Source organism: Miniopterus natalensis, chromosome 12 (assembly GCF_054644295.1).
Source record: "Miniopterus natalensis isolate mMinNat1 chromosome 12, mMinNat1.hap1, whole genome shotgun sequence".
Classification (NCBI taxonomy): domain Eukaryota; kingdom Metazoa; phylum Chordata; class Mammalia; order Chiroptera; family Miniopteridae; genus Miniopterus; species Miniopterus natalensis.
Window position 1 is genome coordinate 24323028 of NC_142092.1, and position 12868 is coordinate 24335895.

Consider the following 12868-nt stretch of genomic DNA (forward strand, 5'->3'; position numbering starts at 1 on the left):
ATTTTATTTCTTTGTTTCCTGGACAGGGTCGCCATGTGGAAGTTTTTGAGCTCCTCAAACCTCCCTGTGGAGGCCTCGGGTTTAGTGTTGTGGGACTGAGGAGCGACAACCGGGGAGAGCTGGGAATATTTGTGCAGGAAATCCAAGAGGGCAGCGTGGCTCACAGGTGAGACAGACAGGCTGCGACTCTGCATTTCAGGCCACAGCCACAAGGTGCTAATCACCTTGGGAGAATGTAGAGAAGCAAAAACGAATAAAAACAAAAATCCAAATGTGATTATGTTAACCGGTTCTTTTTAGACATCATTAACATTGCTGTGATAAAAAGGCCTTTGGAAAGGAGAGTAACTTTTAAATATAGTCATAACTTAGTCACTTTTTAGTAAGGAAAGAAAAATTTGATTAGGACACTGTTGTCAGTGTTAGTAAATGGACTTGATTAGATTTTTTTAAATTTATCTTTATTGTTGAAAGTATTGCAGGTGTCCCATTTTTCCCCCCCCATTAACCCCCTCCACTTGACTCCCTCCCCCTCCCCAGGCCTTCACCCCATTATTGACTGTGTCCATGGGTTATGCATATATGCATATAACTTCTTTGGTTAATCTCTTCCCACCCTCCACCCCCCTTTGCTCTTCCCTCTGAAATATGATTGTCTGTTATGTGTGTCAGTGTCTCTGGATCTATTTAGTTTGTCAGATTTTTTTGTTCATTAGTTTCTTCTTAAAGAAGACCCTTCAACTCTTCCTGTAGTGCTGGTCTGGTGGTGATGAACTCCTTTAGCTTTTTCTTGTCTGTGAAGCTCTTTATCTGACCTTCAGTTCTAAATGATAGCTTTGCTGGGTAGAGCAATCTTGGTTGTAGTTCCACGTTTTTCATCACTTTGAATATTTCTTGCCACCCCCTTCTGGCCTGCAAGGTTTCTGTTGAGAAATCAGCTGACAGTCGTATGGGTGCTCCCTTGTAGGTAACTAAGTGCTTTTCTCTTGCTGCTTTTAAGATTTTCTCTTTGTCCTTAACCTTTGGCATTTTAATTATGATGTGTCTTGCTGTGGGCCTCTTTGGGTTCCTCTTGTTCAGGACCCTCTATGCTTCCTGGACTTGTAAGTCTATTTCTTTCCCCAGGTAAGGGAAGTTTTCTGTAATTATTTTTTCAAATAGGTTTTCAATTTCTTGCTCTCTTTCTTCCCCTTCTGATACCTCAATAATACGAGTATTGAACCACTTGAAGTTGTCCCAGAGGCTCCTTATACTATCTTCATATTTCTGGATTCTTTTTTTTTTTTTTCTTTCTTTTTTTTATAATATATCTTTATTGATTTCAGAGAGAGGAAAGGAGAGGGAGAGAGAGAGAGATAGAAACATCAATGATGAGAGAGTCATTGATAGAGCCTGCAACCAGGGCATGTGCCCTGACCGGGAATAGAAACCCGATCGCCTGGCTCCCAGGTTGAAGCTCAACTGCTGAGCCACGCCCAGCCGGGCTGGATTCTTTTTTCTTTTTGCTCTTCTGGTTGGGTGTTTTTTGTTTCCTCATGTTCCAAATTGCTGATTTGATTCTCAGCGTCCTCTACTGTTGAGTCCCTGTAAATTATTCTTCAGTTCAGTTCTTGTAGCCTTCATTTCAAATTGGTACTTTATTATGTCATTGATGGTCTCAGTTGTCTTTGTAATACTCGTACTAATATGCTTGAGCATCCTTATAAACAAAATTTTGAACTCTGTATCTCTTAGCTTGCTTGGTTCTATTTCATTTAGTTCCTCCTCTAGAAATTTCTTCTGTTCTTTCCTTTGTGACATGTTTCTTTGCTTCCACATTTTGGCTGCTTCCAGGTGTTTGTTTCTATGTATTAGGTAGAGCTGCTATGTCTCCTGGAATATGTAGAGTGGCTTTGTGTAGTAGGTGTCCTGGAGGTCCAGTGGCTCAGCCTCCCCAGTCACCTGAGCTGGGCCTTCCAGGTGCTCCCCTGTGTGGGCTGTGTGCACTGTCCTGTTGTAGTTGAGTCTTTGTTGCTGTTGGCGTCACTGGGAGGAACTGATCCCCAGGCCAGTCGGCTGTGAGGACCAGCTACAACTATAGCCAAAGACCTGCTGTGCTGGAGACACCCCTATGGATCAGGATTTACTTCAGTGGAGCTTTGGTGTTCACCAAGTGCACCCCTTGAGTGTCACTCGTGGATGTGGTAGGGTTGTAATCCCGCCTGGTCGAGTCTGACCACCAGGCGCACTGTCTCTGGGGCCTCCCTGGAGATGCCAAGTCAGCCTGTGCCAGTGCCTTGCTCAGGGCCACCCAGCATTAGCTACACAGCAAACCGTAGTTGGCTGCTACTTGTGTTGGGCTTGGAGGTGTCCAGGAGAGGCCAAGCTATGAAACAATGCAGGTTGCCACTAGTGCCAGGCCTGGGGCTGCTTATCAGGCCATGTGGGGCAAGCTGCTGCTTGTTTGAGAGATTTTAGTAAAATCCTAAGCATGAGGCTTGAGAAGCCACTTGCACAGAAAAGCCCCTGGAAATGGCTTGGATGAGCCTGCAGGTGGGGAGGGGTGGGGCCTCCGGTAATGACGGGGCGGGGCCAAAGGTGTGAGTCAGGTGCTAGATATTCAGAGAAGGAGCCTGCCTGCCGGCTGTGTGTGGGGAGGACTCGCCTAAGGAGCCATGGCCTCCTCCAGCTCTTCTGCCCCGGAGAAAGCTGCTCCTCTAACTCTGGTCCTGATTTTAGGCAGGTTAGTTCCTCCCCAAATGTCTCTCGTCCTTTCCAGCTGCTGCCGGGCGCTGGGCTCAGAGGGAGCGTCCGAGCGAGTCCGTGCGCGGCCCTTTAGAGGAGCTGCTGGGGCTCCCGCAGTCCCCTGGACCCTCAGCCACAGTCCCCGCTGGTTTTCACAGCCCGGAGTTGTGGGGACGTCTCTCCTCAGCCCTTGGACCCTGGGCTGCGGGCCTGCTGTGGGCTGGGACCCCTCGCTGCTCCTGGAAACCTCCACCCCGAGATTCCCTCCCGGGTTTAACTGCGGCAGCGGGGGTGGGTCTGCGGCCGCGTCTCTGGGATTCAGCCCCGACCCGCCGCGTCTCCGCCCCTCCTGCCGGTCTCGCTCTCGGTGCTTCCTCAGCTCCCTGGCTGTGGGGCTTCTGTGCAGCCAGCTCTCAGGAGGCCCTGAGTGACGGTGGTTCTGTGTTTTAGTTGTGATTTTGATGTGGCTGCGGGAGGCGGCGGGTGCAGCTGTGACCTATGCCCGCCAGCTTGTTTCCCAATCTCTTGATTAGATTTTTAAAATGACTACTTAGAAAACTATACATGTGGCCTATGATAATTTGAGCTACATTTTATTCATGTACTCAAAGCAGCAAGTAAATAAATGCGCTTTTGCGTTTATTTGTAGAAGATAGCAACATCCTAGATGTAACGTATCCGTTGCGGGCCGCTGAAAGGAGAGGGCTCTTACGAGGGAGGAGGTCCTCAGGGGTAGGTCAACTGGAGTCAGAGTATATGCTTTTAAAAGTAGAAGTGCCAGAAAACCCTACTTAATTGTGGACATTAGAAAACAGAATTAAGATAACCTGAAAATAAATGCTAGAACAGCTGTCATTGTCTTGGGAGCTGTCAGATGTCTGTGACCCCCTTTTTCATTCTTCATAGGGATGGAAGATTGAAAGAAACTGATCAGATCCTTGCCATCAATGGACAGGCACTTGATCAGACGATTACACATCAGCAGGCCATCAGCATCCTGCAGAAAGCCAAAGATAACGTCCAGCTAGTTATTGCCAGAGGCTCGTTGCCTCAGCTCGCCAGCCCCATAGTTTCCCGCTCCCCATCTGCAGCCAGCACCATCTCAGCTCACTCTAATCCGGTGAGTATGTAGGATTGCCACAGGGAACAGAACATATTTTTCTATTTCTTTTTTATTTCTTTTACAGGTTTCTAGACGACTCTTGTACATTTTCCTTAGGTTCTTTGTATTCCTTGGACTTTTGCCTTTTTGTTCCTTTATCTCTCCCTAGCCAGGAATATTTGTTATTTAATTATGATTACGTTTCTGGCTTCCAAAATATTTTTTACCATTTGTGTGTAGTTTCTTTTTTATTTCACAACATCCCTAAAATGAAAAAGGAAAAAAAAAATTAGTCCTATAACAAAATTGACTCTGTCTGTAGACAGATAAAATCTTGATGTTGCTTTGTAAATTATAGATTATACTGTTACTATTAGCTGCTGATGACTTAAGAAGTCATCTGATTTGGAATCCTGAAAGGCAGGATTATGCAGAAAACATTTTTAGTAGGCAAAAGTTTTTTCCTTCATCTTTTTCTTTTTTGGAAAGTTCTACAACGTATCTCTCAAATCCTGGTTAAATGTGGTCACTATGATGATGTATTGATAATTTCAAGAATGATTATGCAGTAACAATCTGTTGAAGGGGGAGTATACTAAATAAAAGTAACATTACTTAAGGCTCATTTTTATGTTTGAACTCAATTATTTCGTACTACTCACAAAATAATTTTCACAGATATCTCAACTGTAATCTCAACTGACACTTTCGTTTTCCCTAAACATTTTCAAATGCTTATAGGAGCTTTGTTTTCAGGTTCACTGGCAGCATGTGGAAACTATTGAATTGGTGAATGATGGATCTGGTCTGGGGTTTGGCATTGTAGGAGGAAAAGCAACCGGTGTGATAGTGAAAACTATTCTGCCTGGAGGAGTCGCTGATCAGGTAAGCGACTACCAACAGGTCTTTCAGGCTGTTTTATCAAATACCATTGCTTCATCTTTTACATTATCTGCCAGAAAGAAGAAACTTTGGCCTTAGATAATATCAAAGAAACTGAGGTAGAATCTTCTGTTTTGCTGGACTGTCCCTAAAGCGTTTTCTTGGACCTGGGGAGAAATACCTTTGAAAGAGGAACATTGATCTTAAGTTAAAGTAGTAGACTACAGACTAAAGCCTAGGTTATGGTTTTGGTCATTGTAGAGATAGCAGTCCTTTATTTTAGGGACTGCTAAATCATATATTTTATGATCATAAATCAATTTATCAACCTAGTCAAATGTTTTATGGCCGAAGGATATTACAAACAATAGAATATTTTATTATACTAGGAAAAAAAGAAGATTCATCTTGTCCCTTTAGTGATGGGTCATTGGTATCATCTTTGTATATGAAGCACAGAATTAAAGAATTGCCATTTAGCTCAGCTGGCATGGCTCATCGACTTACGATACAGGAGATCATTGCTCGATTCCCGCTCAGGGCACATGCCCCAGTTGTGGCCTCAATCCCCACATCCCCAAAGTGGGGCATGTAGGAGGCAGCGATGAATGATTCTCTCTCATCATCGATGTTTCTGTCTTTCTCTCTCCCTCCCTCTCCTTTTCTCTTTCTGAAATCAGTAAAAAAAAAAAAAAAAAAGCCATTTATGCTGTGAGACATGTTGGACTATATGTAAGAAAACTGTACTTGTTATGATTTAGATTTTAATTAAATAAGTTCTGCTAATGTAGGTATCTTTTGCCTTGATTATAACATTTTGTTTATAAAGGTGTTTGCTTTTGCTTGTGTATTTGAACTTACTTAGGAGTCAGGCTCGTCAAATACTTGTCATGCTCATAAGTGGAAGATTGATTGGCAGCCTTATCAATGGGGGTATTGACAGTAACAATAGTTTGCAAATTTTCTTTCTTTTAAATATTAGCCAGTATCTAGCAGTATCCAGTGAGATTCCCCTAGTTGACAGGCTTATGATAAATAAGATTTATTTTCAGTACAGAACTGTACTATCTAAATACCGTGGGTACTTGCCACATATCACCTTTTAATTCAGATTTAAATTAAAATAAAATTACAAATTCAGTTTCTCAGTTGGACTATTCCCATTTCACATGCTCTGTAGCCACACGTTGCTTGTAGCTGCCGTATTAGACAATACAGAACATTTTCATCATTGGGAAAAACTCTAGTGACCACTGTTTGTATAGAGGCTTGTAAGACTGCTTTTCACTCCCCTCATCTGTCTGAATTCTTTTCTGACCATGATACCATCTGCATATGACTTCTTTAGAGAGATTTATAATTTAAATGGCAAGGCAGAAAATTGTATTAATTCATTACTTTCTTGTGGTTCATACCATATTTTGAGTAATATGTATTTTTATAGTGACTTATTCTATATCTTTGCATAGTAGCATTTTCTCCTTCTGTCCTCCAAAAAATTCACAAAAAGGCCTAATATTTTCTTGCATCTAGTGGGTAGAAATCAAATTGATAAGCTCATATCAATTTAAGGAATATTTGTGAAGTTGTTACCTATACCACATTAAGTGATGCTCGGCTTCTTTAAAAGTCAGTTAAAATTACAAGCACATGTGTAATGTCCCATGATTGATATTTTATATCATTGCTTTTTTTTTATTATTCCCTTGCCCTCATTTAGGATTCCTCTGATGAAGGTAATCATAATAAAGCCTGATAAATCAATCTTTTTTTATTCAGCACGGGCGATTGTGCAGTGGAGACCACATTCTAAAGATTGGTGACACAGATCTGGCAGGAATGAGCAGTGAGCAAGTAGCACAAGTCCTCAGGCAATGTGGAAATAGAGTTAAACTGATGATTGCTAGAGGCGCCCTGGAAGAACCTGCAGCACCCACCTCGCTGGGCGTCACTGTGGCCTCATCGCCATCCTCTACGCCAGAGATGCGGGTAAGTAGGTAAAACTGGGGCAAGTCATGGGCAGTAGCACTTACATGACAGGTTGTTTATTTTGAAAGTAGATTTAGTAATGTTTATACAGTAGTGATAAAAAATGAAACAAAATTCAAAAGTAGAGATGTGTTGGCACAAGTAATATGTTACATCTGTTACATTAAGTGTAACATGAAAAATGGATTGCTTAAAAAATTCTAGATGACTACTTTATGTTTTTCTCTAAACAGCACATTTATGAGGATAATATTTTGCAGTATGGAAACGTCTTAAAGAATTACTTGCTACTAACGCCTAAAATGTTTAATTCTTTCTCTTAGAAGCCCCTTGGTAAGGTGGGCTATAAATGCTTATCTTTCCCTTACAACTTTCATTTTAGTATCTCTTTTAGGGAGTGGAGGCATGGTGGTGAATAAAACTTACTAAAACCTTTTAATATTATTATTTTAAGATATGTCATACAACTGTTATAAGATCTGTAATGAGATGTCACCAGTTATTACACATTCTTAAAAGTTATGCTTTTGAGGTTGTAACAAAAGCTTTATGCATGTGCATGGCCTTCCATCTATGTTTGTAACTTGATATGAAAAAACCTAGGAAATTTCAGAATTATTAGAATGTAGTGGTTATCTCAAATATTTTGGGTCACAAGATGACTATAGTGGATAAAATATCAACAAAATAATTTATCTAGAAATCTCTTAGGTATTTAAGAAGAGAATCACACTCAATTTTTAGATTAGCTTTTAGCAAATGTAAGTCCTGCATTTCTTTCCCATAAGTCTAAAAACATCTTTATGATTTTTTTCTATTGAAGTTTTTTCTAACTAGTTAATTCAAATTCTTTTTTTAGTATCCTAACCCCCTCCACAAGCCCTTTGAAACTATTAGAACACTTGAAATTTCCATGATTCTGTTGTTTTCAGGATTGAGTTTGGTTGCTATTTTTTGCAGAGAACGAAGTAAAGAAAGAAAGCTTGTTTATGAAAGTATTTAAGTGGCATTCTTTTGTGGTAAACAAAAACATTTTATTCAGCATATATAAATGAATGCAATACCGAAAACCACTTGATGTAATTGAAAGCTTGGAAAAATATCTATTCTGTGCATATCATCATTTCTGAAGCCTGTGCCCCTTTTAAAACCATTCGATAGTCAAATTGCCACCCTCTAAAATAGCACTCGCATAAGTCTTATTAAAAATAGAAAACACATTTGTTTCAATTGAAGCAGATTTCATCCTGTCATTTTCTTGTAATTATCTAAACTTTAAACTTTTTGCTAAGTTTGCACAGATAATTATGTGCAGTGAGAAAAACTAAATGAAACTTTACAATAAAATTATATCTCATTTAGGTGGACTGTCAGTGAAATAGAGTCCAGTTTACCTAAAATCAGAAAACATCACCTGCTAGCCCCAACCAACATGTCCTTTCCAACCCATAGCCTTCATTCTATTGTGATCTTCTTAGGGTTCTCTATGGATTCTACTGACACCACGTTAGTATATAATGCCAGTAGCTTACTGAGAATTTACTGTACTAGTCCACTAATGCTTAATTCAGAGACCCTTGCCCTTCAGGCCAATATATAATTAATAACAATGCTGCATGTTAGAGAAACCTACTTTCAGCTATCATTGCAGGAATAAAGGAAATCATAGTGAAAGGCATACTTATAAGTAGCTTTTTAAATTAAAGTATTTACAAAACACATACAAGGGCCATTTTAAATAGCTCATTGGTGCATTTCACTGGTTTTTTAAAATAGTCATCAGTGTATTAATAATATGTCTGAAAGATAGATGAAGTCATATCCTGGGTGTTACAGTCGACGATCAACTTACGATAGTAATACCAGCAACATGTCCTGAGTGGGCACCATGACCCCTGCATTCCACTAGGGACCTTACATGCTGCTTAGCATTTGAATTCTGCCTCTACTAGAATTCTTATTGTTGTCCTTGAAAAAAAGTTTGTTCCTCAGTTTCCCCAAAGAAAAATTGACAGTAATTGTGCCTACCTCGTAGGCCTGTTCTAAGGAGTAAGTGAATTAAGACATGTCAACTGCCTGTTACACAGAAACTGCTCAGTAAGTGTTAGCTGGACTTGTCATCTTTATTCCCGATAGACAGTTGAACAGCACAATGCTTAGAAAAATTAGTGGCAAATCTAGAATTGGAACTTGATCTGAATTCAAAACGTGAGTTCTTTCAACCTCCAAACTGCTTCAGAAATGCAGATGAGCATCTTGGAAAATAGACTTGTTAATAAGAAATTATTTGATTTTTAAAGTTTTGTGTACACAAACAATAATTATTTCTCTGATAAGGGTATGTGTTCAGCTTTACTGCTGACATTCCCTTTTAGTACAGATTTGGTGCTCAGTGCATGTTATCAAGATTGAAGAAGTATTCTCTACTATAGCCCTTGAGCAGAGTTCTCTGGCACCCAATTACATCTTGTGCCTAAATAAAGGTTTTGGCTTTTTCAGCTCATCTTGTTTGTTTACATGTTTATTTTTCTGTATATTTATGTATCCATTTTATTTTAGATTGATGCCTCTACTCAGAAAAGTGAAGAAAGTGAGACCTTTGATGTAGAGCTCACTAAAAATGTCCAAGGATTAGGAATTACCATTGCCGGTTACATTGGAGATAAAAAACTAGGTAGTGTTCAATATTAATATTTTATTTTTTAACTTGACAGTTGCCTCTAATATAATTATCTTATGAGATGCTGAATCTGATTTATATATTTTTATATTATTGGATAAAGTCAAAACTTTTCTAGGAACAATTTAATGGATATGATTCTGATTTTTGTATTTAAGAGACAAAACCATTGTCCTATTCTCTAGCCTGTGTTTCTACTCCTGGTTTTGTTTGTGTGGCTTATTGATTTATATTTGTTCAAAAGTAGGACTTTGTATTTGGATACTAGAGGATATTATTCATTTGAGTGATTTTTGTAAATAGTAAAAATAAAACTATTTCCAATCTTAGAACCTTCAGGAATCTTTGTAAAAAGTATTACAAAGAGCAGTGCTGTGGATCATGATGGAAGAATCCAAATTGGAGACCAGATTATAGCAGTAAGTAACACGTTTCATTTTACTTTGTTAATTTTCGTGGTTGAGAAATGCATTCTCCTAGTCTACTCAGTTTTGAATTCAATACTAATTTAAGCTCAGTACTAATCTAAGCTTGCTTTGTTAATTTGAGGCTGTCATTGCAATTACCAATTTTATTATTTTGTGGAATTAAGAGCATTCAATAGAATCTTTACTAATTTCAGTTCTAAAGGTAGGTTTTCATTCTTGGATAATTTCTGATATATCTGATTTCTGGTTGTAGCTTTAATATTATGCTTTATAGTGACATTAATAGCATAGTTACACTTTAGATGTAGACACCACAGGTAAAGACCAGATGCCATAACCTCTAGTTTACTTGAATCTGAATTTGGAATGTGTCTATTTTCTTTCTTATGTTAGCATACTCTATGACCAGGGCTACTTTTAGCTCTAAGACTATACAAGCATAAAGATCCAGCCTCTCTAATTACATCAGGCCAATGTTGTTATTGTCATAACATCAGTATGTTTTAAACATGTGGCTGTTCAAGACAGTGTACAAAAGAATCTGACTTTCAGTTCAGTGTTCAGTGGAATTGGGACTATCTAACTCCTTCTTAGAACACAAATCCAAAAGATCCTGGACCACGGGCTTCCTGGTTAAATAACTTCAGAAAAAACTATAGGTGATATATTCTCTTAGGGATCCACCGTGCACATTGAAAAATCAAAGACTGAGAAGTTCTGCAGTGGAGAAACTTGTTTAACTCTTCTGCTTAAGTGTTTCCTAAACTTTTGTAATCATGGGGTCTGTCTATCTTCAAACACGTATTAACAGTCTTTGGAAGACAGTGTGCAGAATGTCAGTTTATCTTAATATGTGTTTGCTTAGGATTAATTTTCTGTGGTTTCATTGATGTATTAATAATAGTAAGAAAGTAGAACGTTAAGGTAGAAGAGCCCTTGTTCGTAGCAGCATTATCCACAGTAGCTAAGATGAGGAAGCGACTCGGGTGTCCATCGACAGATGAATGGATAAACACAATGCGATATACATACAATGGAAAATTATTTAGTGATATAAAGAAGGAAATTCTGTCACATCCTACAACATCGATGAACCTTGAGGACATTATGCTAAGTAAAATAAGCCAGTCATAGAAGGACAAGTACTGTATGATTCCACTTTCATGAAGTGCCTAGAGCAGTCAAACCCACAGAGGCAGAAAGGAGGGTGGTTATTGTGAGGGGCTGGCTGGAGCTGTTGCTTAACGGGTGCAGAGTTTCACCTTAAAAGGTGAAAACACCTGAAGATCTATTGTATGACAGTGTGAATATACTTAACACTCCTCAACTGTACAGTTAGAAATGGTTAAGATGGTAAATTTTATGTTATGTGTTTTCTACCACAATTTAACAGAAAAGGTAGAGGTATCCTTTATCTCTGCCATTTGCTTCTGCATTGCAACTCCCTGAGTTCTTGGACTTAGTTCTATAAAGCTCCTAACTATACTTGTTCATGTCTAAATCTACTGTCAAGATCAAATTGTGCTTGCCACCTGCACTGGCTGTCTCCTGGAAATGAGCTTTCCCATGGTATCTCCATTTTAACATACAATGAAAATTAACTACTTTAAGTTTTTTATTTTGGAGGAAAGGGAGAATGAATAGATACAGACTCCAAATCTATATTTGATACTGAATTAAAAATTGGAAACATAGCTACGTTACTTTTTTCCCTAAGCTGTATACTTCAATTCATTAGAAAGCTTTTTAAAATTCACTGTATCCAGATATAATTCACATAATCTTCAATTTATCCATTTAAAGTGTATAACTCAGTAGTTTTTGTATATTCACAGTTGTGCATCAATTATCGCCATCAATTCTAGAACATTTTCACTAACCTGAAAAGAAACCCCACATACATTAGCAGTTACTCCCTAACTCCCCCTTCCTCCCAACCCTAGACAACCACAGATCTAGTTTCTGTATAGATTTGCTTATTCTGGACATTGCACGTAAATGGAATCATACAATAAGTGGTCATTTGTGATGCTTCTCTTGCTTAGCATAATGTTTTCACTGTACAGCTGTGTTGTAGCATGTAAAAGAAATTGTTCATTTCATTTTATTGCTGAATGATATTCCATCGCGTGGGTATATTACACTTCATTAATCCATTCATCAGTTGATGAACATTTGGGGTGTTTCCACTTTTTGGTGGATAATCCCTCTATGAGCTTTCATGTACAAGTTTTTGTATAGATATATATTTTCATTTCTCCGGTATATACTTAGGAGTGGAATTGCTGCATCATATGATAACTTTATGCTTAAGTGTTTAGCAAGCTCCTTTCACCTACAAAATTGGGACAAGGAAATGTTCCTTTTACAGTTTTTAGGAAAACCAAATGAATCATTTATTTTAACTGATATAATACTTTGCACATAAATGCAATTTAATTAATTAAGCAGATATTTAATAAGGGCCTAAAGTGATTATACATTTGAAAGAGTCTCCCAGTAGCTTCCCTCCACCTTGTTATTATTTTCATTCTTATATAAGTGGAACCTTAAATGTAATTTTGCTTAGGCAAGGTCAGTGATGAAGGAAATTGTTGACCCAAAAGTGGAAGCACCCTTCTTGTGAAATATTTTTCGGTTTCAATAAAATCATTTGTCTTCATCATCATCAGTGTTCTGATTTTTAATTTTTTAGCAACATTTTTAGAAGCACCTTAAACTTTTGGGGAACATCATGGAATGGCTTTGATTATGACTTAATTTAGTGCAAAATATCACCATCTTGTGGACTTTCGAGATATTGGTAAAGTTCTTCACACCAGTTGTATTTTCACAACTGCAGTGTTTGTTTTTCTCAGTCTTTGTTTTGGTAACAGCTATTTGGAGCTATACATTGTTTTCACTTTGTAATGGTTGAGGTGGCAAGATTAAGAAATTATTCCTTACTATTTTTAAAACATTAAAACATTTTTATTATAGGATTCCTGTTTTATACATTGTGCTCTGTGGACCACTAGGGTTTCACTATAGATCTTACAGGGGAAGATAATAAAGTGAATGAAC

General features: G+C 38.4%; 1 protein-coding gene across 8 annotated transcripts in view; it reads left to right on the forward strand.

Annotated features, from left to right (window-relative positions):
- Positions 1 to 12868, forward strand: part of MPDZ (multiple PDZ domain crumbs cell polarity complex component) — a 140324-nt gene that overhangs the window by 49106 nt on the left and 78350 nt on the right. For 4 of the 8 annotated variants that reach the window (XM_087822664.1, XM_087822659.1, XM_087822663.1 and 1 more), the window contains exons 5-10: positions 27 to 166; positions 3631 to 3844; positions 4568 to 4711; positions 6488 to 6697; positions 9257 to 9371; positions 9708 to 9796. In XM_087822664.1, the coding sequence (XP_087678790.1) occupies positions 27 to 166; positions 3631 to 3844; positions 4568 to 4711; positions 6488 to 6697; positions 9257 to 9371; positions 9708 to 9796 (912 nt within the window). The remainder of the gene's footprint in view (positions 1 to 26; positions 167 to 3630; positions 3845 to 4567; positions 4712 to 6487; positions 6698 to 9256; positions 9372 to 9707; positions 9797 to 12868) is intronic. The other 4 variants (XM_087822666.1, XM_087822660.1, XM_087822665.1 and 1 more) reach the window with 1 other exon arrangement.